At 56.8% G+C, this 26,397-nt stretch overlaps 1 protein-coding gene and 1 long non-coding RNA gene across 3 annotated transcripts; both read right to left on the minus strand.

Moving 5' to 3' along the window:
* Positions 1 to 2,058: 2,058 nt before the first annotated feature.
* Positions 2,059 to 3,957, minus strand: LOC141949377 (uncharacterized). The gene is made up of 3 exons (XR_012630742.1): positions 3,870 to 3,957; positions 2,800 to 2,883; positions 2,059 to 2,247 (listed from the first exon to the last, which is right to left on the minus strand). It is a non-coding gene; the product is annotated as an uncharacterized LOC141949377 (long non-coding RNA).
* A 7,660-nt stretch (positions 3,958 to 11,617) lies between these two features.
* EDA2R (ectodysplasin A2 receptor) lies at positions 11,618 to 25,202 on the minus strand. Of its 2 annotated transcripts, XM_074882715.1 has the most exons (10): positions 25,141 to 25,194; positions 23,461 to 23,584; positions 20,067 to 20,177; positions 19,380 to 19,558; positions 18,614 to 18,699; positions 18,204 to 18,368; positions 17,595 to 17,741; positions 16,643 to 17,124; positions 16,016 to 16,064; positions 11,618 to 15,607 (listed from the first exon to the last, which is right to left on the minus strand). In XM_074882715.1, exons 2-10 carry the CDS (start codon positions 23,575 to 23,577, stop codon positions 15,312 to 15,314), a joined length of 1,632 nt encoding a protein of 543 aa, XP_074738816.1. In that variant the 5' UTR covers positions 23,578 to 23,584; positions 25,141 to 25,194; the 3' UTR covers positions 11,618 to 15,311. The 2 variants fall into 2 exon arrangements, with proteins under 2 accessions (XP_074738816.1, XP_074738817.1); XM_074882716.1 differs by lacking the exon at positions 23,461 to 23,584 and having other exon boundaries at positions 25,141 to 25,202.
* Positions 25,203 to 26,397: the final 1,195 nt, after the last annotated feature.

Below are 26,397 nucleotides of genomic sequence, written 5' to 3' on the forward strand. Positions count from 1 at the left end.
GTTTTTTTCCCTTCTTTTCTTTCTTTAAATGGCTGCATAATCTTCTGGAGGAATCAAAGACCTCATGCCAAAGAAGTGGGTCTTTCTCCATACTCCCATCCATGTCGTTTGCCATCTCTTGCTGTGAAAAATAACCTAGCTGGTTTTCCTTGGATCTGTCAATCGTAGCATCTCTTCATTGCTGAATTTTTCTCCCCTAAATGGGCATGATGTAAGACCTGAGTGTATTGCATCTTCGTAACAGCTTAGCTATCTAGACTGGTAATTATCAATGCCTGAATGAGATTCAAAGCCTTGCATGCTTTGCCCATTGCCTCGAGGCTCTTGTATCACTTGAGGATACCCTGACTAACGCAGCAGCACTCTCTCGGCAGTATTTAGGCAAATAATAGGATGCACAACATAAAAAAACTAAATAAACTGAGCTATGTTGTTTGACTTGGGCAGGAGATTGCATCTCTGCTGGACTGCAGGCGCTAGGCTTGTTGCAGCACTCAGAGGACTTACCTAGCCAAGGCCTGGGAAAGAGAATCTAAGAAATTCTGCTTTTGCTGAAACAAGTCCAGGGCTGAGCCAACTCAGCAGGTAAATAGATGCTTAAACATTCGTTAATTTGCCTTCAGACACGCCGCTCACCTGTGGGAATGGCTTCCTGAGGGGCGCTGGAGGCAGCCTGGTGTCCAAGACCAATAGGACCAAGGGAGTGCTTCCAAACACGGGACCCCGCTCCCCGCGGGGTGTTGCCCCCCACTCCCAGCAGGGCTGTGCTGGCTGCTGCGGGTTTTGTGCTCAGAGTCCTGCCCCAGCCGGGGCAGTGGGCACGGCGAGGTTGGCTCCCTGCAGCCCATCGCTGTGACACCCCAGCCCGGGGGCTGGATGGGAGCGTGGGGTGGGAGGAGAGTCCCCCGGGAAGCCCGTCCGCAGGGCCCTCGTCCTCTCACAGCAGCGGGCAGATGGCTTGGACCCGTCCCTGGCAGGCAAAGCCCTGGGGGGCAAGGCCCTGAGGGTGAATTTGGAAGGCAGACTGTTGAAACACTGAGTTACCAGAAGTCTGCTCCAGAGAAACTATTTGAGCACGCACAAATCAGTATGCAGGGATCCAACAGAGACATGTCTGAGTGATTAACAACCCAGATTTATTAAGGTTAGCTCATGCCAAATGCATCTAACTGCCTTCAGCATAGTTGCTGATGAAGACGATAACAGAGAACACAGTGCAGGGGATACCTGAATTCCAGAGACAAATCCCCTTATATAGCCCCACCGCATAATGAACAAAGAAACCACAAAATGCCAACTAGATTAACAAAAAGCAAGCAGAAAAAAGCCCACAATGAGTCAGAAAATTAGCTCAGGAAGGAGAAACAGAATACAATTATCATCAGTTAGCTCTTCAAGTGGAAAACAGTACCGAGGGGCTGTCCAAAGCACGCTGAAGGAATAAATGGAAATGTCCTCAGTTAAATGCAGATCAAGCCCCGGGCAGAGGGGATGTAGGTGGGTCAGTGTCAGAGAGCATCCTCTTGAACTGAGGTGTAACTCAGCAGATCAGGTCACTCCCAGACCAGGGGAAGGTGAGGGAGGAAAAAGCTGGAAACTCACCCAGGAGGTTCAGATGCGAAGGGCACACCCAGAATTAACACCTGGAAGCTAACGAGCAGACTCACTCTGCCAGGGGCAGCGAATGAGAGTCTCTTCCTCAAGTCAGGGCGGATGGCTCTACCCTCATGCGGGGCGCGGAGCAGACACACCTGCTTCCCTCCAGCCAGCACCTCCTGTGCTGCGGCAGGCGGAAAAATGCTTCTGATCTGCCCAGACTTTGGCTGCAGCCCCAGCAGGAATGCCGACAGGCCAAGGGCAGGTTCAGCACACCCAGCACGATGCTGCAGCCAGCTCGGGGTTTAAAGATCGAAGGGGTTTCACAAAGCTGCCCTGTTCCACCAGTGCTCAGCAGTAATCCCTACTCAAATTCCAGAAAATATTCCTAAACCACTCCCCTGAGCCTGATGTCCAAGCACTCCCAGGGCACACACCTTCCCAACGACAACCACAGCATCCCCAGGAGCTTTCTGTGCTGAGCAGGTACGTCAGAGGCGATCTCGTTGCCGGGGGTGGGGGGGTGGAAATGGCGCGTTTTGGGTGGCTGCGCTGGATCAGGACTGAAGTCGTTGGGGGTCGCTGGCTGATGGCGTGGGGCAGGGGCACAGGAGCAGGCTGCCAAATGCTGCTGCAGCTCAGGTGAGTGCCCTGGTGATGAAGGTTGAATTAATGCACTTGGACCTTGTAATGAGCTTTTCTTCTCCCCTGAGCCCACGCTGGCTAATAACACCCTGTTAGCAAAGCCAAACCGCAGGAGGATGCTGCCCTCTGCAATGAGCTGCCAGTGAAGAGCAGCTGCCACTTATCAGAGATGAGAGGAAAAAAAATAGTAATAAAACCCCCAAAAAACCAACAGGCTGAGTCCTGCAGAAACCATGTTTTTGCAACACAATAGTCTGTCACTTGAAGAGACTTTTCCATGACAGGCCTCATAAAAATCTCCTTGCAGATAAGGACAGACGAATTGCTTTATAAATGAGATTGATGGACCATCTAATTTGTCTGCTGGAGATAAAAGCAATTGCTTTATGGGACACCATAAGGGACAGTTATAGTGAGTATCCCCCTTAGTGGAATTTCTGCTTATTGCCTTGCAATTAATACTGCTTCAGAGCATAAAGGTTTATATCCACACCAAGTGTCACCTCTGCCTAACAAACCCGCACGCTTTCGTTGTACAGGTAAGAATCTAACACCTACTGTGTCCTGGCAGCTTGTTGAACCTCGGTGGTCTCTTGCCCCAAGGATCCTCCCTCTGCAAGGAGCTTCAGCTGGTGTTTGTAGCTGAAAGTAGCGACAGTGATTTTCAAAACATGGTTTTTGACAGTTTCATGCCATTTTACCAGAACTGCAGCACTTTCCTCAGCCAGGTCTTCAGAAGTCACAGCTATTTCAAACCCAGGCTTGTAGCCAGCCTGAGTGCCGTAATCAGTCTGAGTCCAGGCTGGCCAGACGTCGGGTGTTGTTAGGCGATGGTTTATGATACATAATAAAAATGATGGCAGGCAAGTTTTAGAGCAACAGATTGTGTTCCTTTTTTCCAGACAGAGATGGTGTTTGCTTGCTGCCACATCTTGTCTCTGGCAATTTCCAACAGGAACTAAGGGAACAATCAACCAGTGGCCTAAACCTTTTGCAGCTTCTTTCTCCTTCCACCGCTCCTTTTGATCTTTTACTGGTCATGCGTGTCAAACAAGGCAAAATTCAGAATTCTAAGGAGTTCCTGGATCACCCAAAACTTCCATGATGGATTTACCACAAAGTTCAGTTAATGAGGAGTTTCAACAGACGGGAGGACTCTGGGCTATTTTGGAAAGGTTTGTTTCCTTCTGAACCTTTCACATTAATGTTCATAAACTAAGTTCCTCCTAAAGAATGGAAAGGAAACAAGTTCTAGTTTTTACCATTACAGTATTTCTAGGATTGCCTTCATAGTACATTGTCTTTCCTGAATCTGTCTTTACACATCAATTATTTAACAGACGCTCTTAATTTTCCACCCTGTTCTTGAATGGAACGCACCAGAGGCTCTTGCTTACGAACAGTGAATAACACTGACAGGGCCCTGCATGGGGATGGCAACAGCTGCAGCTCCAAATAAATACTTTAACGCAGTATCCCCTTTATGTTCACATTTCTATTGCAGCCTATAGATTTTTTTCCCCTTTGTTAAATTTGAAGGTTAGTTTTAAGAAACCTAAAGCTAAAGCTGACTTGAACATAAGGTCACCCTGTGTTCTATTTAAAAGAATTATACTAAACTGCATTACCTTGCCTTCTATTTAGTGGAATATAAGTATTCTGTTGTCCTTCACAGCTTGCAGGGCATAATGTAGAAATACATTAATCCTCTAGGTGAACTGTAAGGAATAACATAGCTAATAAAGACGATGAATATTTAGCCATATATTCAGACATCTCAGCTATAAATGGGAACAGGTTGAAAATTAACCTTAAGCTTGTTTGATCCCCAGCATTCCAATGCCGCAGGCGCCGTTGTCGTCCTCCTCCCGGCAGTCTCTGGGATGAGCAACTTCTCATGACTCACTGGTGCCCTTCTGAAATACTTCTGGAGAGAAGCTGGAGGATTGTATCTTTAAACGGTACGTTGCAAATATAAAGTTTAGTGCCCGACGTTTCTGGTTCACTCTGGGAGCCACATTCTAATTTAAGGGCAGATTGTTATTTCATTTATGGTGTGATTCACGGTGTGGATGGAGAAGTGGCGGGACAGAAAAAAAACAGGGAAAAATCACTCTGAGGGTCAGTGACAAACCCAGCTGGGGTGTGCAAGGCCTTCCCGGGGCGATGCCTACACTCCTTCCCTCAGCTCCGTCCACACACCCCGGCCGAGCATCCCGCTGGGAGGTTGGCCAGAGCCCCGAGCCCAGCCCAACCCCCAGCCAGTCTGTTAACGCGATCTCACCGCGGGCTGGACAGGAACGGGGGTTCCTGGGGTTTTGGCTGGGCACTCAGCAGCTGAGAGACTCCTTTTAGTCCTCGGTGCAGCCCTGCAAGGTGATCTGTGCGTTTTAAAGCAGCGGGATTGCTAAACCCTGCACGTGACAGCAAAGGGAGGCTGGTGACCTCAGGAAAAAGGACCGGCTGTGTTCTCTGCTCTTCTTGTCCTCCCAGCTCAAACATTATAAAACGCAGCTGGCTCACGTGTTCTTGCCACCCAAAAGGTTATTTATCGCCACGGCCTCTAGGCCTTATCTGAGAATGACAGAAGAGCTTGCTGGAGGAGAGGGCAGACGCTCCATCTCTAGAAGAGGCTTTAAAGGACAATTCTCTCCCTTCCTGTGGGTGATGTCGCTAATCAGCGCTGCCGCCGGTGCCCACAGCCCAGCCCAGCCAGATGTGGCACAGCTGTCCCCAGGGCAGCCCTGTGCCGGGACCTGCTTTGGGAAGAGCCTGGCCTGCAGCACAGCTGAGTGCTCGCAGACTGGTATAAAAACGGTAAGTAAGAAAAAGAAAAGGGAGGACACTGACAACAGCAGCTTGGCTAGTATCCCTTGTTACAGAAGCTTAAAACAGAAAGCACAGACAGCCCAAATCATATAGTTTTCCATGATCCTTATTCTCCATATTCTTGGAAAAACTAAAGCTCTGTTAGAAACTTTAAGAGTTCTGTTTTACAATCTTTTATCTGTCTGCTCCTTCAAGCACTTACCATAGAGAGGCACAATGTTTGGTGGGTGAAGAACACTGATTGTATTTTCATTCTCCTAGAACACTGGCATAGCAGCAAATCAATAGAACAGAAAATATAACACAGGCTGTGGATAGAGCCGGGGAACTAAAAGAAGGAAAGGCAGGGGGAAGGGATGCTTTATACTCATTGACGGGAGTGCACCGTTTGGGCAGCTAGACCCCCCCCAGAGACCCACTCGTCAGTGCAGGCAGCAGAGGGGCCTGGCTGGTTTCACCAGAGGAGGTTTGTCCATTGGTGGCCCCGCACGGTGATTCCACGTTTGGCACCAATGCCTGTGGAACCTGGAACGGTCACACCAATTCACGGCAGTCTAGCCCCTGCTTCTAAAAGATGCTGAGATCTTCTTGGAGCTCCTCTCCGTGGGGAGAGGGGGGCTGTGTGTGGACACAGTGTCTCGTACCAGCAGAAGGGAGGGGGACGCCTGCAAACATTGCTGCAGGTTGTGCACTCACTGGCACGGGCTGCTGGTACCCCGGGGAGCTGGCGTCTGCCCTGGCCTGCAAGCGAGAGCAAAGCATTTGAGGAACTTATGTTGGGTTTTACCAAAATATTCTACTCCAAAACATTGTAAAACATGGCTGTAAAGAACATGAGAGTTGGAGAATCAAACAGTAAAAAAGTAGGAAACTAAAACTTCCTGTGAAATTGGTGTTCTAGCGTTATGCTGCAGGTACTGCCACAAAGCTATCGATTTGTCTGCCAGCTACGACTAATGAGATCTTATATGTATATGTGTGTATGGAACATGTATCCTCATTCCTGGGAAAAGCTTAATTCTTTCATCTGGAGTTTTCCAATAAAAACACAATTAGTCTACAGAGTGTGGTAAAAATCCACAGCGGTTACTTACATTAGTGGCCATGAAAACCAGCGCTCTTTGCTGGAAAGTTCTGCTCACAGCCCCTCACACCCAGCCCACAGCCCCTTGCACCCGCCGCTCTCTGAGTGATCGCCAAGTGACAACGTGAACCTTCAGCCCCTCCCCCCCCGAGAAGCCCCCCCACCTTCTCCCCTTGCAGCCCCCCAGAAGTTCCCACCCCAGTTTGCTTCTCCCACATCCCAGCTCCCCCGGCCTCTCCCCGCTGTCCCTCTGTGCTGCTCTTGTCTTGTGCCAGGCTAGTAACAGGCTCAGTGGCCAAGCCCAAATCTATTTACCTGTTTTTTCTGAAGCCAAGTTGTCAAATTTTTTGTTTTGCCTTTGTGTTTCCCCTGGTCATTGCAAAGGAGAGACTGAGGGTGAAGGGGGGAGGAACTGCAGCATTTTCCTGCTTGTTTTTTTAAGCATTGCTAATATGTTCTCTGCTCCCCCTCCCTGTACAGAGTGGAGGATATGAGTCTTTCCTCCCTTACATTTCATTTATATTTACATTTGTTTTTACATTTATATTTACATTTATATTATGTAGGCATAGCTACACACACTGTGGATGCCAGGGTGCCATTTCACACACCTTTCTGTGGTGCCTGTGCCGTGGGATGGGAGCAGGTCTCCATCGCTGCCTGGGGTAGGGGGGTGCACACTCTGGGGGGACCCTCTTGGGCACAAGCAGGGTGAGAAGCCCTTTGGGGGTGGCCGGGGTGAACACCCCTAGGCACCGTGTGCTCGCTGCTCCTACTCGTTTTAAATTAACTGTAGGAGGTAAGAAATTATGAAAATTGGCCCTATTGTTATTGTATTTGATTGGGGTATTCATCTATAATCCAGTAATTCCCTAAATCCAGCTCAGAGGAGGATGTGAAGGGGAGTTTGAAGAGGTTGCAAATGGGTTGCAAAACCACTTTAATCTTTTGCTCAAACTCTGTTCCCCAATGCAGCTGCATCCGAATCCAAAATCAGCCCATTATCCAGTCTACTGGCTCCCGTTAACATCATAATTGTCACGTAGAAAGAGGCTGTCCAGTCTCAAAAAGCCTCATTTACCACCAGGACTCAGGGAAGGAACACAGGAATTTCACTGGGGTAATAATGTATTTTTGATGGGTAGTAATAATTATTGGCATCACGCTGTCCCTGAAGACAAAGAGTGTTTGTTTTTCATCAGCCAGGCTTTATGGTTGGAGTTGCAATGTTTTCCCCTAAAAATGAACTTCTGCTGCCAATAAAATGAATCAGGCTAGCATTTTTAATCTTTTTTTTTTTTTGGTGGTGGTTGCTGTCACTCCCAGGTTGGTTCCAGGTGAGGGGGTTTGCTCTCACAAACAGATCCCTAATCCTCTAAACACTACGCCCAGTTCCCCAGCCCTCCGTCCGCAAGGCTGGGGCAGCATGATCCAAGGGGGGGGAAATTGGAGGGAATCTAATGGCAGAGGCAGTCCTCAGGCCTGGGTGCAGTTCCATCTGCCCAGCAAAGCCATGGGGTGATATTTGCACTTACCGCGGAGGGAGACGCTGGCGTCCCAAACACACACACTGAGAAGGTTTTTAGCTGCTCTTTGAAAACTGCAGCTGGAGAGTCCCTGTGAGTCAGCCCACAGGTTTGAAAGGTGAAGTTTGGATGGTAGAAGAAAAATAAGCTTCTGTCTCCTGGCAAACACATTCAATAATTCAATAACGTGCTGTAAAACGTATGTTTTCATTCACTTGTAATTGCCCTTGTGTCCTGCAGAGCAGCAGTAATATGAGAACCACGCACACAGGGGAAGGCCTATGGAAAACACAAAATGGGAAAATCAGAGAACAAACAATAAAAAGTCATCTGTGGGGAAGGAAAGTGAAGGAGGAAGGAAACTTAGGACTGGAAATTCAGTTCTCGCTGATGGATTTGAGTCTTCATTTTTAGCAACCGAAATTTAATTGACTGTCCTCTAGCCCCGATGCAGAGGAGACAGGAGCACACAGAAACGGGGAAGGTTCGGTGCCACAATTACTCTGTCAAGGAGAGCATGGAGGTGCAGGGCTGAGCAAGATGAGCCCAGTGGGAGAAGTGGTTTATTACGGCACTAAGTGCAACCGAAGCCTGCGGGGATGAGTAATTCCCACACGGGGAGCAGCAGCAGAGCACGCGGGAGCGGAGCATCACCAGGCCTGGCCCTCCTGACAGCAAAACGAGATGAAATTTAATTACCGGCTTTCTCCTTGAGTTCACTCCTGTGAATCCCCTTCCCTCCCTGCCATCGTTCCCCCGGGGTTTCTGCGCTTTCCTGCCTCTAACGGACGTGCACGGGGAAGCTGCAGAGCGGGGCCAGACCCTGCGCCACAGGCGGCCGCTGCATCCACCCCTCCGAGAGCCGCTGGGCCGGGGACACGGGGGATGCTCGCGGCAGGGCCCTGGCTCCCTTCCCCTCGTCACCGGGCTCTGCGGGGCCGGGGACAACCTCATGCTGGGGCACTGGGCTGAGAGCAGGGACCAGCAGCACCTTCCTCCCCTCCTTCCTCTTCCCCACGGCTGTCCCACCCTCGGGTCCGGGGACAGCCCGTCGCAGGTGTTTGAAGGAACCTTTGGAGGAACATAGTTCCTTACTGGTGAGCCTCCCAGTGCGGGGGCCGTTTGGTGCCCGGCTGCCTACCTACATTCCACCAAATTATTCATGCCAGGTAAGTAGGTGTTAAGGGCTTGGCTGAACTTACCTTAGACTGCCACAAAAATTTCATCGGACAGTTTTCCACCCATGTTTAAATGTCACAGCTTTCTGTAGGGTAGGCAAGAAAAGAGCAGCCTTTCTCTGGTCACATCGGCCCTTTTCCTGCCCTCTCCTCTCTCTAACTACAGCTTTTTGGTCTGTATTTTCATGCAATGTTGTTTGTAGTCCAGATCATCTCAGACCAGAGATGGACAAGCAAACACAAGGTTTCAAGAAAAAGGTCTTACTGTAAAAGCACTTTCTCTGCACATACAGAATCTGCACGTGAGGGAAACCTTAGAAAGCTCATCTGACTTCACTGTTGACAGATTATGCAGTCCTTGTTAATACAGGGCTCTTGCTGTAGGCTGCCAAGCTGGATCCCACCCGGAGCATTTAATTAGTGGGAGAATCTCCTTGAGCCTGGCCAGACCTCCCCATCAGCTCCCCTTGTGCCTCAGAGCTCCCTGGGCAGGACCTGTTCTCACATGGGAAGCCCCCGTGAGAAGGATGCAGAGACCCTCTTGACTTGCAGCAGCACCTTGGTAGGTTGTGGATAAAGTCTGCTCTGGGTTTACTGGTCTACGCAAGGACAGAGTCACTGGTCTCCACCTCTGCAGTTACTTTGTCAGGGGATGCAAGCGATCTCTCAACACCCCACATGCTTCAGCCAAGTTCTTTAGAGCAAAACCCCACGGGTCAGGAGTATTTGGCTTGGCAGAGTCACTGCCTGCAGGCTGGGGCTGCTGTGAACGGCAGGACACACGTCTGCATTCCTGCGCCAGAGGCTCAGCAGAAGGCCCAGGGCAGATGCCTCGTGTGGGCCAAACGGCATTCACTGGCATCCTCCTCTGGAACCAGAGCCTCGTCGAGCAGTTGACCCGTGCGCTCCGAATGCCTTCGTACAGCTTCACATCCCAGCTGGAGATGTTCCTCCCCAAGGCAGCTGAGGTGAGGACCGGGTGTACCCCAGCACCCTGACACGCTGCCAGCCTCGGCGCAGATCGCGGCTGATGAGGCACCAGGAACCCAGGAGGAAGGAGCCGGCCTTGTTCTGGCCACCTCGGAGCGGGTTTTCAGCCCCACACTTCCATGCTTGCACGGAGTATGTGGGTTCCTCCTGCCAGCTCTGGTCCTCAGACGTCTCACCCCTTATCGCAGCGCCGAGAACGAGAACCTCAAGCACCCCGAGGGCAGTGTGGTTCATCATCGCTCCCTGTGCATCAGCCAAAAGTGAGGCGAGACCAGACAACACAAATGCTCCGAGGCAAGGAGCAGAGCAGGGGGTAATGCTCTCGTTCACAGGGAGCTCCCGGTTTGGGTGCAAGCGTCTGCTTTGCACAGGAGTGGTCGCCCCAGGGACCCTCCTGAGGAGCAGACCCTTGAGGAGGGGCCAAACCCACCCACACTTTCCCACTGCAGCCTGTCCAGCCCGCAGACACCAAGAATGCCAAGTCCTGGCGGGTTACAGCCCCCGTCCAGGAGCCACCCCAGGGTGAGGCAGCAATGCTGCGATTCCCACCCCAAAGGCATGTGGGAGGTGGCTCTCCCAGTGCTCTCCTCCCCATGCAGCCCTCCTGCAGTGCCCCGGGGAAGCTGCTGGGCCTGGCTGGGCTCAGCTCCAGCCCCCAGACCCATGGGAGGGCTGGGCTGCTCCCCAGCATGCCGGCCTACGCCCTCCACCTCCCCGTTACTCGGGGCTTGGTGCAGGCAGAGACACCAGGATCACTCACCCCTTCTCCACCTTGGGTACAGCTGGGTGCTCTCGGCACAGCAGCAAGTTCACCTCACTCAATTATAACATGGTGCATTATTTTGAGCATCTGTGAAAACAGAGGCTCTGTGCACCCAGGGAGCTCCACAGTAAAGGCTTCCTTGGAAAGCCCACATGCTGAATACCTCCACCAACCCTACGGCTTTGCATTCAGTGATGAATCGCTGGTTCTTCTGGGCCTTGATTTTGAGGTTTTTGCCCACACCTTTGTGCGGCGTTAAGGGCAGAGGGGCAGCTGGTGATGCAGGGCTGCAGGCAGCAGCATCGCACGGGGTGCTCCTCACTAGGCATGAGCTAGAGCAGTATAAGCACCTACAAAGCCTGTGAGAGTTTGGACAAGTATAATAGCTTTAATTAGAAAAGAAAATCATCATATCCTCCACTCTAATAATTATTTTAAAGAACAGACCAAGTGTAAGGGCATGAACAGACTTATCAAGCACTGTAATTACTGGGATTAGAGAACAACCGTTCCTCAGCGAAGCTTCAGGAACGGGAGCTCCCTGGGCACGTTTATGGGGTCTCTGCCTCCTCCCCATCCCCAAGGCCATGCGACAAACCCCACCTGGGACAGGACCCTTCCGAGGAAGACGAAACCCGCACAACAAACAGCAGCTGATGCCCCCGCACCTCCCAGGGAAGGGGCCGCAGCCGCTCCCCTCCGGCAGCACCCGTTTCAGCCGTTCCTGCCCCATTCCCACACCCCACACTGGCCTGACAAGGACGAGGGGCTCAGCTGCAGCTCTGCAAAGTGCCACCAGCCCCAGCGGACACGACGTCCCCTCGGCAGGACCCCAGGGCCAGCACATGCGTCCCTGTCCCCGGCCGGGCAGCGGGGAGGAATCCAACCTCACGGAGCACCACCACCTCCGGCTCGGGGGTTGGTTCAGCTACAGACACAAGAGCACCAGGTCTGGGAAGGGTGTGAGGCACACACAGCCCCTGTGCTTAACGAAGAGGGCAGGAGCTTCAGCTACAGCTTTATTTGAATACAGATAACACCCCAAAAACAACAGGAACAGCTACTTCAGAATTACAGTGGTAACCACACAGAATTTACAAAAATATAAATAACGTATTCGTAACCTTAAAGAAAAATAACATCCACCATAAAAAATACTATGTATTCCCCTAGGTAAACCATGGCTACAGAAATGTTGGTTTGTGTTTTTTTTAAAAAGCACCAGAGTCTGCATTATTAAGTAATCCAAACCACATAGGGCATTTCCCCCTAACACTTGCAGACTTTTCTAACTGTGCCCAGATCATTAAAACTGAGTTTTTTTCAGTATTGCCTGCTTCTGTAAGAGCATATTGAAGGTACAATTCTTATAAGCACCCTGTTCAAGAAAAGCACCCGGGGATGTACTAATGCTCATGCTAATGAGCACTTTCATAGGATTTAAGTATGTGCCTATTTTAAGTCTATGCTTAAGGCTTTCCAGAACAGGGCTGGACTCAAACTTATAATATAAATTCCTCTGCAGATCAGACTTCCAGACAAGAGTGGTGTCAAAAACAATCGCTTGTAAAAAAATAGTCCACCGCACAAGAGTATTTCCATTGTTCAGCCCTGGCTAAAAGTTTGCACAGATGCTGAACTATTTGATTTCTTTCAACTCTCTCGGAGCCATGCCAGCCTGGCGCGAGCAGCTTCCTGACGCTGCAACGCAAGATCTCGCGCTACGGGAATTTCCTTCCCTTACATTCCACGTACTGTGCTGAAAATACTATTAAAAAGCAGAAGTCAAGTATTGAGTCCGCTGGTTCCCAGCTGGAGAAATTCACTGCCCAGGGACGGCCGCACCGCAGTGTTACGCCCTGTTTTCCAGGCTCTTGCGGTTCCCCATCTCCCGAGAGCTCCCACTGGGCTTGTGGCAATCCAGCCAAAGGGGTCCTGAGCTAAAGGCCTGTGTAAACAGAGCCAGAGGGAGGGTGCTGACACGGACACCGGCGAGAGAGGTAATGAGGGCAGTGAAAGGCCACTGAAACCCAGCCCTGCCTGGTGCTGTCTGCTCCTGCCAGCCCAGCACCGCAGGCAGCACGGCCAGCGCAGGGCTGGGGCTCGAGGGGCTGCACCGGCCGGGGCGGGAGCTGTGGCACAGCACACCCCCCCATGCACTATATAGGGCACACAACCCCCCTACACACTGTATAGGGCACAGCACACCCCCACTCTAGGCACCATATGGGGCACACCCCCACCCTACGCACCACCTTCTTGGCCTTGAGGCAGAGGTTAAGTTTTGTCCGCGAATAATATTGCTCAGACAGCAAACAGCTGAAAAACAATCATTTACCTTAAAAACTGGGGGGATTGATTTCTTTAAAGAAGGAGAAAAAAAAAAAAATGTAAAAAATAACAGAGCAGGTAGGCCCAGAGCCCACCCACCAGCACACCAGCAGAGCTGCTCGGCCGCACGCACGCGTGACCATGCCCTCATTATCACCACCAGAGCCGTTCCTGCCCAGCCCTTGCTCCCGCCACTGCGGGATGGGAGGAGGCTGGGGCTGGGCACCCCGGGGGTGACCCGCTGGTGGCACCAGTGACACACACGAACGGGGGACAGGCGGGACCAGCCACCCACACACGTTCCAGCTGCGGAGCCAGAGCTGGTGAGTCGAGCCACAGGAACGCTCTTACTCAGACAGCAGTAGGTCAATTTATCTTAATTCCCACTGGAAGTAACTAAGTGTGTCCACAGAAGGATTAAATATTTATTCGAGGTTGTTACGTGATTAATCCAAATGCTCTCTCCCTGCCACAAACCTCCGATGACAAAGCCCTGACCCCAGGCTGCGTTCGCCTTGGCAATACTTTTCCTGACTGCTCCGTAACAGCCCAAGCATGTAACGAGAGCCTGACTAACCCAGCCTAAAACGGGCACAAGGACTAGCGCTCCTGGGTCTTGCGGAGCAAAGAGCAGTAAAACAACCTTGACTTTGGAAGAAATAAACAGCAGGGGAGGGAAAGTGTCACATCCAGCTGGAAGTGCCTGTGCCTCCCATTATCACACCACATCCTGAGCGTGTTTAAGTCTTAACAGCATTTAACGGGGGAAAGGAAAAAGCACAGCAGCCATTAATACCCGAGCCCGGGCAGGTCCGAGGAGAGGGCTGCCTTCCCAGAAGGTCGCCCGCTTTTTCCAAGTCCTGTGGTCAGATAAAAGGCAAAACTTGCTCAGCTGGGGATGCCTGGCAGGGTAACAGTGCCGCTTGCTGGCAGCCGGCACGGCCGAGGACCCCGGTGACAGGGGGACAAAGCAGAAAGCGCTCGCCGGACCCGGCCGCTGCGTGGAGGGACAAACCCACAAAGCACTGGAGCATGCGATGCCACCCGCGGGGTCCTGGCACAACTCGGGGTGACCTCCAGGGATGCCGCCGACACTCGTCGGTCGCCAGCGCCCACCGCAGCCCCGCTCTGGCTGCTCTGCCCGTGACCTCAGCAGGAACGGCATCCGCCGGCCCCGTCGCGCTGGCCCCATGCCGGGGCAGCTCCCCGCATGCTTGCCCACCCCCGCGCCGCCTCGCCCCCGCCAGACACGCTGGGCTGCCAAGACAGGGGCAAGAGCAGCGCTCGGCCCCGGTCAGGGCTCCTGCTGCGGCCCCCGGCCCCGTTTGCCGGCAAAACCCCGTGTAATACCCCAAAGGCTGGGGGCAGATTCGGGGGGATGGCCCGGAGCCCTGTGGCCACCAGCCCCGGGGCACAACCCCCAAAATGAGGGGCACCCGGCGCAGGCAGGACTGCTGCAAGCTCTGACAAATCCTTTGGGAAGAAATTAAAAGCAGAAAGGTGCTCTCCTCCCTGGCAGCCGCTCCCAGAAATGAGAAGATTAGGCCATTTTTAGGCAGGGAAAAAAAAAATATTATTTTAAAACAAGCTGATGCTGCCACGACCAGTGCAGGGACGTCACCGCTGACTGTGACATCATGGCCCAGCCTCCCGCCGCTGCTCCCCAGGGCACGGCAGCCCTGCCGCGGGGCGCTTTGCCAAGCCTCAGCGGCCAGAGGCAGCGGTCGGTGGCCGGAGGCAGCGGTCGGGGTGCGCAGCAGGAGCGCGGGGAGCAAGCCAGCACCCTCCCCAGGCTGGCAGCCACAGCTCCGCACTGTAATGAGGACGCACGTCAACCCCACCCCGGGGATCAGCCCCCGCAAGAAAACCGCACGGCTTCACAACAAGGGCACGGAGGGGGAGGCACTGGGGTGGCACCGGGAGGCCGAAGGGCAGAACCCAGCGCAGCAGCCACAGCCAGATCCTCTGCCGAGGACTGTCTCTGGCACAGAGGGAGAGGAGAGCGGAAAGTAAACTGGGAAAACGGTGGCTGGCACCTGGGAAAGCAGAGCACGGGCCAGACAGAGGATGGGAAAGCTGGAATGGGAGGGAGGCGATGGCTGGGCCCGTAGGAGGTGGCCACCTGCAGAGACCGAGCCCCGTGGCCAACGAACCCTCGAACCCTCCGCAGGGAGGAGGCAGGGCTGCGGCCCCCCCGGCACTCCCCTGAGGGGGGACACTCCCCCTGCGTCCTGTCCCGCGATGCAAAGACCATCTCCACGTCCTTCCCAGGTGCACGCCAGAGATTGTGTGACCGCAGGGCTACCGGCTCCTCTCCCGTGCCAGCAGACACCGTGCCTGGAGCTTCCTCCGTCCCGCCCCTGCCCTCTCTAGCGCTGGCGGTGCTGAGCCTGGCCGAGTGCCAAGTGGTCGCAGAGCAGGAGCAAGGCATCGAAGCGCTGGAGCCGCTGCAGAGCCTGGGCCAGGAGCGGGACGGTGACGGTGTCTCCCGAGTAGGTGAAGTGAGTGACGAGCTGCTCGAATCCTGAGATCCGTCCCAGCAGCTGGGGCGCGACTCCCAGCTCCAGCGCCACGTGGCTAAAGTTCTTCACGCCGTTCAAGGAAGGGTCCAACAAGAAGGCGAGCGACTGCACCAAGGATCGGGGCAGCTCCGCTACCGGGAGACCTGGGGCAGCGACATGGCAAAGCGGGGTTAGAAACCAGCCTGTCCGGCTGGGAGAAGGACAAACTGAGCAGCCCCCGGCCCTGCCGAGCAGGCGAAAGGTCACCCCCCCACCAGGGTGGGCATCCCAACGTCACTTCCAGAGCCCAGCAACATGGAGCTGGCTCAGCCCCGGGGAGGCTGGGAAGTGGTGACAACTGGGCGTCCATCCGCCACCCGCCCGCAGACCGCTCAAGGCAGCAGCACAGAGAATCTGCCCTGTGAGCTGGCACGAAAGGCCACGGAAGTCTGGTAAGTCCCCGTGATGACTGACACCTCCAGGTTGCCGTGGTGGAGCTCCCCTCCAAGAACCTGCCTCCCTCCGCCACCCCAATGCTCGGGGAACAAAGATGAGGCTGGAAGGACACTTACCCTTGGCCGTGCTGCTGACGCGAGTCACGAGGCTCTGGGCATCCTCCACCTGGCAAGACAAAGGCCTCGGGGTTGGCGGCCGTCTGGTGGGACCAGCACCGCCTGCCCCCGCTCCCAGGGCTCCCAGGAAGGGCGCTTCTCCCAGCACCGCCATCCCACGGAGCCAATGACCTCCTCGGGGTGCTCCAGGGTCTCCCAGCGAACTGCTTCCACAAACACTCCCCTGGAGCTACACTGCCGAATGCTTCCCTCTGCCAGGGAAGCCTCAGTGGTGTTAGTCACTGGGGTCACGGCCAGCTCCCCCCTGCCAGGGCAGCTTTCCCGACAGTGAGAGGACGAGAACCGCTCAAGAGCACGTCAGTTAAAGATGTGCTTATACATTCAGTAACTCAGCTCTGGTCTTCTGGGTGTTTGAACCCGCTCCGGCAGGTCACATCTCCACGGCTGGTGGCCTGTTGAGTGACACCTTGCTACACATCTGGGAAATCGTTTTTGGTAATTACCCGTTAGTCCCTGATATTAGTGAACCTTAGTCTACATTCCTAACCCACCGTCAAGCCCAGCTCCCTGTGCCCGAGGCCCCATGCGTCCAGCATTTGGAGGAGCGAGGAGGCCGGAGGAACTCACCGGCTGCTCCCCGCTCTCGGTGGTGGGATTCGGGAAGGTGGAGGGCGGGTGCCGGGCCCCCTCCCGCCCCGCGTTGCCGCTCTCCGCCGGGATCCTCTGCGCTGCCCGGCTCGCCGCCTCCTCTGGCCGCTCGCCGCCCATGAACTCTGCCTGGGTGGAGAACTTCTGGAGGTCCAGCTCGGTGCACTCCACCGGGGCGTGCGGCCACTTGTGCTGCATCTCGGAGGCGCAGGAGGAGAGGGGGGCCAGGACCTCCGCCGAGCCCAGCTGGCCCTGCCTGGGGTCAGGGGGCGGCAGGACCCTGGCCAGGCGGTCGCCGCGGCCCGAGGCCCGGAGGAGGGGCTGGCTTTCCAGGAGGCTCCTGCCCAGTTGGGCTTTGGAGGCAGCGCTGGCCGGCAGCAAGTCCATCTCCGGCTGGAGAGAAGGGAGCTGGAGACCCACGGCCTCCCCGTCTGAAACAAACTGCACTGCTTCCACGGGGCCTGGAACCACAAACCAGCAACGGCTCAGCGAAGCCCCGGATCTGCCCTGGCCCCTTCCGGGGGTCCGCCAGCCTGGCCGCTAAACCCACTGGCTCAGGGCCTGCGGGCAGAGCTGGGAGCACCCGGCCGGAGGCCAGGCCCCTGCCCCCTGCACCACCACGGAGCAAAGCCACTTTTGTGCCTTTCTGCAAAGTTTTGAGTGGGGTCGATCCCTCCCCCAGTCGCAGGGCGAGCAGGAGCAGGCTGGGGGGATCAGGACCCGTGGGGGCTGCGTGCAAGCAGGGCTGGCACAAGGTCTGCAGGTGTTTGTTAAAAGAGACCCCAAATTTCACGTTGGTGGGACTCGGACGCTGCCCAGCTCCATCCTTCCTGCCCAAGGACATCTCAGTAGGTCTGAGGACCATGTGAGCAGGAGCCCAGCACCACCCTCCCTCCCCCCAGAGACAGAGGAGGGTGGCAGGAGCAGGTACCTTCTGCCTGCCTGTAGCAGGGGCTCAGGTTCTTCACACCCAGGCAGCAGGGACCAGACATCTGCTCCTCGCACAGGAATCTGCCGGGCGCCGCCGCGGCCGGGAACGTCGCTCTCTGGCCCGAGAAGTTCTGAGTCCTCAGGAAGACTTGGAGGATAGAGGAGAAGCGCTCTGAGCGAAGGCTTGGCTCACTTCCCCGGCACGTCCTCGGCTGTGTGCTATGTCTGCCGGTGAGGAGCCAGGAGCCAGCAGCTCCCTGGCACGCTGCCGGATGCCAACGCACCCCAACCCCAGCCACCAAACCTACAGCCCTGCAAAGGGCCACACAACCTCCGCCCGCCCCCGAGAAACCCTAGGGAGAGAGGATGGCCAGTTCTGATGGAAACGGCCTTCTCCTCCTCCTCCTCCTAATTACAGTGCTGAGGAGGAAGGAGGCTTCTCCGTGTCTCTGAGCAGGGAAAGCACCGGAGGTCCTGCAGATGTAAAAAGCAGGATGAGGTGTTTATCCTGCCGGAGAAGAGGAACGTTTGGGTCACTGCAAGAGCGGCAGTGCGGGGCCACAGGCACGTGTGAACGGCAACGGGAGGAGGAGGAGCAGCACTGACTCACCCCGCTGGCACTGGCTCTTCCAAAACCGCTTGCAGTAGATGATGGAGAGTGCCAGAAGCACCAGTACGATGATGACCAGGGCACTGCTGGTCAGGGCAAGAAGGGCCGTGTCCTGCGGTGGTACTGTGGGGACGGCTACCTTCACCAGGTTTGTTCTGGACCGACCTGCAGACACACCGGCCACGCAAGGCTGGAGCCTCGCCCCAAGGCTTGGGCCACCCGCTCCCTGCCCGTCCCTCTTCCCCCAGCAGCTCTGTGGAGCAGCAGCTCGCGTGGCGGCCAGCGGGGTGGGCGAAGGGAGGCTGCACGTCTGCACACACGCCTCCGACACGGCCATGACGGCTTCACGCGCACCGTGAACCCACTTGGCCACCCCAGCCCAGCGCGGCTCGAGGGACGTGGGCACCTACACTGCGGCTCGGAGGAGGGCGTCTGCTTGGTGCAGGGGATGCACTCCCAGTCCAGCTGCCCGTTGATCCGCGCCTTGCGGTAAAACCTGCCGAGAGAGCAGAGGGTCTCACAGCGTTCGGCCCGCGGCAAGCCTGGCTCTGCCGAGACTGGCGGTTTGTCTGTCCCGCGGCAGAGCCGACCCCACCGTGCTCCTCCCTGGCAGCCTGGGATGCCCCAGGTCTCTCCATCGCCGTCCAAAGCCACCCCTGCAGCTACTTTTTCATGTCTAGGCACTTTTGCCAAGGAGCGGCATCGCTCGAACAGCCTCTGCCCTGCGCCTGCTAAGGTGGGTGACAGTGATTGATAGTTCAGAAACGCCCCAGCCTACAACTGCGTCTGCAAAGAGCCCCGTAAGCCAGCGCATCGTCTGCAGTCCCGGGGCGTGCCGCAGGCTGGCTGTACGCAGCACCCCCCACTTCAGTAACTCCTTACACCCACCCCCCGAAGCACTGGCTGTCCTCCTCTTCGGGGACCACCAACTGCAGTGGACCACAGCCACTCATCTCAAGGGCTTGGTGTCCACAGGAACAACTCCTGGGAGGAGTGTTCTTCCACTGCTCGTTCAGGCTCCCTTCTCTGGCCGCCATCGATGGGGCTGATTTGCACGTCATTAGCAGTGTCCTCTTTTGTCCCGTGTGCTGGCGGCCTCAGATAAAGCCCCCTCTGCCCGTGTCCCCCCAATGTGACCAGCACGGCTCCGCTGGAGCCAGGCCCCAGCCCGCTCACCCCGGCAGACACTCCCCGCAGACCGCGTTGGTCGTCGCCGTGCAGTTAGACTTCTGGCTGCGGTTGATGAGGGCACAGGAGAGGCAGGGCTTGCAGCTGTGGTGCCCCCAGCTGTCCTTGAACTTCCTGGGGGGGCAGGCAACGCACTGCGCATCCCCCCCGCCGCCATCGCCGCAGTCCTGCAAGACACGGGGTTGGTCGGGAGCAGCAAGGAGCTGCTTCGGGTCCCAGCGCGACACCGCGGGGAACGGCATGTCCCTTCCCTGGGCAAAGGGGCTCCTCAGAACCCGGCCAATGTTTAGGGAGGGGGGAAGCTCTGGCAGCAAGACACCGCGGGTGGAGGACCCCGCTGGGTGCTTGGGCCCCCCTCAGCCATGCCCTGCTCGCACCCACCCTGGCCTGGCCAGGCAGCGCGGCCTGACCTGGGGCTACGGACCAGGAGGAAATTTAGATTTCCGTTGGTAAAAAGGAAAGAGGGCAACCCAAAATCCCTTCTCACTGCTGCCTCGCCCTCCTATCCAGGGTGAGCGAAGCTGTTCACCGCCCCTGCCCACCAAGTCCCAGCTCTTCCCAACATGCCGGGACCCGAGATTATCCTTCTGAAGGAAGGCTGGCAGAGGATTCACCCAGCACTGTAAAAGCCTCGGTACTAGATGGCTCCTGGTCCTTCCAGAGCAGTGGATTTACCTTGGAAAGCTCCTGCCCGGGCATGCAGCTTCTGCAGGGAGTGTGTTTCTCGTGCTCATCCATGTAGTCGCTTTCCTGGCAGCCCATCAGGGCCAGGGAGGGGCAGGGGGCCTGAGGAGGAGAGAAGGCAGAGAGGTCACAAACAGCCCCAACGCTCTTAGGGTGAGCAGCATGCCCCTCTCCCGGCAGGGCTTTCGGCTCTGCCTGGGACCGCGTTTCTCCTGTGTCACGGACAGTGCCTTGGCAGGAGGCAGCTCTGGAGCAGCTTCCCATCAAGGCTGGGGAACCACTGCTTGGCTCCGTGGCCAGGCCACAGCCTCCATGATGGAGCAAATGAAATTTCCTCTCCGGTATCAAGGCAGACCCACCGATGGCTCAGGCCACTGACTCACAGGAGGCCAGCGGGCTCTGCCAGCCCCGGCTGCAGGCCTGGGTACCCCAGCACAGAGCTCAGTCCCAGCAAAGCCCCAGCGTGGCCGCGTTGGTCAGACAGGGCCAAGTGCCAGCGCGGGCTTGCTCGCAGCCATCTCAGGGCACCAGCAGAACAAGCACCCACCTCCCCTAAAAACAGCATCTGGAGCCTCCCCGAGGTGGATTAACAGCTCAGCTGACATGGACGGCAGAACCACCCCGGCTTGTGCCCTCAGCGAGGTGGCTCACGGGGGAGCAGGGGGCCAGCGTCTCCCTGAGAACAAGCGACTCAGGCTGAAGCTACAGAATGGAGCAATTTATTCGGAGTTTTGGGGCTTTCTGTCTATCTCTGCATATTCTAGGTGGGTTCTTACCGTGATGACAGAAATGGAATAAAATCCACCCCACTAGACCAATCCTCATTTTGCTTTTCCCAGCCACCTTGTGCAGCAAATCAAGAGACAAACAGTGTTCAGCCAGCCTCGGGAGCAAGGCCCGTTAACTTCAAACCACCTCCAGGAATAGGCAACACCTGAAAATGCTCTTTTGAAGACCACCACCCCCAACAGTCTGAACCACCTGGGAAAACCTGGCCTCACAACCAGAGCTGCCCCGCTCCACAGCCTCGGGAGGAGGAAAGGCTCGGCCGGGACGCCGGGGCTTTAGCAGCGGAGCGGGGAGCGAATGGCAGAGCTCCGAGCACCCCCCAGCCCTTTCCCCGGGTGCCCGGGCCCCGAACACACCGTCCCACAGCAGCATTCCTCCGCAGGCTTTTTCTGCGCTCCCCAGCCTAATCCCCCACCACTCCCTTGCCGGCTGCCTTTTGGCAGCGGACACTTGGACGGGCTCCCCAGGCTCGGAACGACCGAGATTCATTTGAGATGAAATCTGCCCCGGACGAGCATAGAAAGTGAGTCATCGCCCGCCGCGGGTCCCGCACACGGCCAGGTCTCGTTTGCTGTTACAAGGAACGGCAGCGCAAGCCAGCGAGGAGAAGCCAAGGGAGCTAAATTTATCTTGCAAACATCTCGGGAGGGGCATGATCACAGCCTATAAATAGCGTAAAGGTTACTGACACTACCGAATAAATAAAGGGGATTTGTCACCATCTCAGAAGGTGGCAAAGAGGCAGCTCAGTGCCAGTGCCCCCGGAGGAGCACAGGGGTTGGCGTTAGGGCTCAGCTATGGGCTGAATGCGGCAGGAAAAATAAAAAGGGGGGAGACAGGCCCCAAACGGGTGGCACACAAACCGCTTTGGAGGGCTGGCATGCTCAGGGCCCAAACCCAACCCCTCGGTGAGCTCAGTGCCTACACACACCCCCCCCACCCCGACGGGTGCCTCAGCCCGATGTGGGGGGGGCAGCACTGCGGGTGCTCTGCCCTGGGGTTTGATTTTGGCTTTTGCTCCTAATGAGAGCACGAGATGAGTGAAAGAGAGCTGCGGGCAGCAGAAAAGGAGCCAAGACACCAGAGTCTGGAGAAGAAGGGGACCCATCTTCACCCACTCCCCAAAGTGCTGTTGCAACACGAGTACTGATGAAAAAACACCCCACCACTCCCCCCCAAACCCAACCCAGCAGTCTTTCTGGTGAAACCGTCCCATGAACGGAATGCGACCACTTTCCCCCACATATTTAGAGACTTCTCTGTGCTTCAGAAGGGCCCCCAGCCAGGGGTGCATCCCTCACAGCCTGTCCCTCCAGAGGCAGCAGCACAGCTTAGACCAGTTTCCCAAAAAGAGAAAGTTACACAGGCAAAAGGAATCCGGTGCCAGCGCGGGGACATCTGCCAGCGTGACGGTATCGCTTGGGGATGGCGGGGGAACGGCACCGCACCCCTGCCAGCAAAACTATTAAGTGTAGAGCAGGCCTGCTGTTCCTCAAGCCACGGAACAATGATACACGGACTGAACGCTTTGTTAAATATCTGGCATGAAATTCAAAGCTGTGGGATCTCTGTGCTGCTTCTTTTAACAACACCAGAACCGAGACATGTAATTCATAAGTTGGAGCACACGTCCAAACCACACAGCACTGCCCCGGTGAAGGAGCAATTTCTGATAGTCTAATAAGCCGCTAAAACAACGGGTCCTAATTAGCCAAAAGTATAAAAACAAACAACAAACCCCTCCCACCTCTTTGGAAGCTACACGGGATCTCAGGGCGACTGCCAGAGCCACAGATCTTTTTTGCCAAAGAGGAAGATAAAATGACACAGTATCGCTGCACTTAAAGGTTGGGGGGAGGCAAAATGTCCCACCAGCCCTTTGAGATGCATGAAATCATCTAACTCAGAAAAACATCCTCCTTCGTTAAAGAGCTCTTTTATTGTCTTAAAGAGACATCTTGTCCGAGCAAGTTGTCACTGCGTTACAGGAGCCCAGGACCTGCTGAGTGAGTTTCACTGCGGGAGCTCAAGAGCGTTTCAGCAAAGCTCCAGCGCACGTTGCGGTTCATTCGCCGCTGCGACAGTTCTGGAGAGCTGTCATTTTCCTTCTCCTGTGAAAATGTAATTTGCAATAAAATTTGACCATATGGGAATCTAAACTATTTGTGTCCAGCTAATGGATTCTGGTCGGAAAAAAGAGGGTGAGGAAACGAGTGACAGGGTACAAAAAAATCCTCACTGAAAGCGTTAGTGCTTCTGGTCCTCCTGTCTGAGCGTGGCCCGGCGGGTACCAGGGGCAGGCAGGGCCGGGGGTGGGCCAGGCCAGTCCCTGCCCCGGGTGTGGGCTCCGTCCCCTCGGTCTGGGGGGCAGGGGGGTGCCAAGACCCCCCCAGGGGCTCCGACACCCGCACACTGATGGCAGCTGCCCCGTGTCACCGCGCCGGTTTGTGCTCTGTCGCAGGACAGACCCTGCAGGGCCAGCAGCTCGGGGCGGGGGGGGGGGATGCTGGGACACAAACGAGAGAGCTGAGACACGAACCGTGAGTCAAAAGGAGGGGGAAAAATGAAATGTTATCTGGAAAACGTTACTGCGTGCCTTGCGTGTGGCGGTGCCCAGCGCCCGTCTCTCGCTCAGTCGCTCCTCTGTCGTTACCCCGCACTCGTTCTGTCCGGGCAGCATCGCCCGCGGTCCCAGCCACGCTGGGGGTGACATCTGGGAGCTGAAGGGCCGCTCAGAGAAGCAAAAACAGGGGGAAAAAGGCTGAATCTGAACCTTTCCAGGTAACTTGGAAATCGGCGGGTTTTCCAATATATTTGGAAATTCTACTCTCAGGACCGTGCACTAATTGTTTAATTTGGAGCGGTTGGGCCCTTAGTCTTGCTCTGGGCCAGGGCAGCCCAGGCTCCAGGCTGGCCTCCCCTGCCTTCGCCCCCCCGCGAGTCCCCACCTTCCAACACCCCCCCTCTGCTACCGCTGTGCTCACTCCACCTGCGGCGGGGGGCAGCTGAACCCCCTCATACAGGACAGAACCCTCCTGCTCTTGCTGACGTTCCCGTTCGGCTCTGGGGGGTCCCCCGAGGCCCCAACCCAAACACAGGTGCACCCCTGACATCCCCCCCCGCCCGCCCGCGTGCCCGTGGGGGGCCGGTTGCCCTGGGCGAGCAGGAGCCGGGCTACAAACCGCGGTGGGCAACTGAGGCTTGAGAGGGGAGAGCCCAGGGTCCTGGGGGACCACGCCCCCCCCCCCCCCCACGGTGCATGGGTGACTTCAGCCCCCAGGGCTGCAGCCTCCGCGCTCTGTTCCTATAGTCACTGCCTAGAGGTTTGATAATTAATTAGAGATTGGGGCTATAACTGCCGATTTTTGTCAAGTTCTGGCTGCCTACCTTGGGCATCCACACTCCGCCTGATGGCTACAAAACCCCTATCCATTTTCACAAAACCTTGGGTTTTGCCCCACATCTCCTTACTGATGGTCACTCTCTTGCTCGCGACAGTAATTCTACCCGGAGTGCCTATTTTTTGGTGGGTGTTTTCTGCCCTGCAGTTCTCAACACCATCACAACCCCGGTCCCCGGGACCACACCGGAAAAGCACCGTGCGACCCGAATACCGGCCGTTACAAACGAACCTGCCACCGGTGCCCCCCTCCCCGTGCGCCCTCGGCACCGTCTGCCCGGTGGCGACCCCCGCGCGCTCCCGGGGGGGCCGCACCCCACTCCCGCAGCCCCGGCACCCCCGAACCCCCGCGTGGGAGCCCGGCACCGACCCCCACGGCTGCGGATTTTCCCCTGAAACCAACCGAGCGAGGCCGGGGGCGGGTCCCACCCGTGATGGCAGCGCGATGCGTGGGGCCGCCCCCGCCGCTGGCCGGCGAGCCCCGGCTCGCCCGCCCGCACCCCCGGCCCGACCCACGCGTGGAGCGCGGCCCGGAGCGGCCCGGCCCGGCCCCGCCGGCGCCCCCCGCGGGAGGAGCGGGCAGCGCACCGGGATATGCCCGGGCACGTCTCGGCGAGGGGCTCCCGCCCCGCCCGGCACCCCCGGCACCCCGCACCCCTCATCCCGGGACCCCCCCGGGCGCCGCTCGCAGGTGCCCGCCGGAGCCGGCTGCCGCCCCCCGCGTCTCGCTGCCCTCCCGGGTGCGGGACCGGCCGCAGCCCCCGCCGGTTCCCCTCGAGCCCCGCCACCGGCACCGGGGAGGGTCGGGACCGCGCCGGTGGAGTGGGGGAGCGGTGGGGGGTGTGGGGGAGGCGTGTGCGCGGCCCCACGGCTCACCTGGGTCCCGGGGCCGGCGGGACGGGACGGGGCGGGCAGCGCGGGCAGCACGGGCAGGACTCCGCGGGACGCGGAGCGCGGCGTGTCCCGGGAGGGGGGGGCGGGCACACACACCGCCCCGCCCCCTCGCCGGCCCCGCCGCCTCCCATTGGCGGGCACCGCTGTCTGGGCGGGGATATGCAAATGAAAAGGAGCGGCCCCGGCCGGGAGCGGTGGGGGGAACCGGCGGGGCCGGGAGCGGCTGAGCGCCCCTCGGCGCCCGGGGAGAGCAACGGCGGGGCGGCCCGAGCGACGGCGAGAGAAGCACCCCCACACACACCCACCCCTGGGCCACTCGTGTCCGTGGGGGCTCAACAGCCACCGGCGGCAGCCGGGAGCCCCCGGAGAGGATCCTCCCGTTTGGGGTGTCAGCCCCTGGCTCGGGGGTGGTGGAAGAGCCCCTGGCCCGGCACCCCCCAGTCAGTGATCAATGAATCAGTGAAACGATGAACCAATGAGTCAGTGAATCAATGAACCAGTGAATCAGTGAACCAATGAACCAAAGAATTAATGAATCAATGAATCAGTGAATCGGTGAATCAACAAACCAAGGAACCAGTGAATCAATTAATCAATAAACCAATGAATCAGTGAATCAGTGAACCAAAGAATCAATGAATCAATCAGTGAATCGATGCACTGTCTCCGCCTGTGGCTCTGCCACACCACCAGTGTGAACAGGCAGCCACCGTGTGACACTGGAGCACCTGGCCAGGGCTTCCCCCTGCTCACAGTACAACGTCTAACAGCATTGCTTGAATCTTTGGGGCAGTTCAGGGGAAACACCCCAGGGTGATTGTGCAAAAGACTTGCTCCATCCCAGTGTCTACAAATGGCCATGTGGAATCTTTCCTGGGCAGGAGGGGGGGTGTTTTCCCACTAGTACTGCTCCTGGCACTCTCTCTGCAGTTTGCCTCCAAACCAGGCAGCTCTTCAGTTTTGATCTGCCAGGCCCGTTGCAAAACCCCACGTCCTCCCCAGCTTTAGGAGGGGGACGGCAGGCATGGTTAGTGCTGCTCGGCCAGCAGCTCTCAGCGGTGGCTGTTGCACAGGGATGTGCACCTGAACTGCCTCTGGTTATAAACCTGTTATTTTGGGACATTGTCCCCATTTCTCTCTCTCTTTTCAAAGTTCAAGCAATCTCTCTGCAGCAAATGCTTTTGAGAAGTCCCGTAAGTTCCCCACTGCCGCTGCGTGACCCCCTGTGTAGAAGCCAGA

This window comes from Strix uralensis, chromosome 13 (assembly GCF_047716275.1).
Source record: "Strix uralensis isolate ZFMK-TIS-50842 chromosome 13, bStrUra1, whole genome shotgun sequence".
NCBI lineage: Eukaryota > Metazoa > Chordata > Aves > Strigiformes > Strigidae > Strix > Strix uralensis.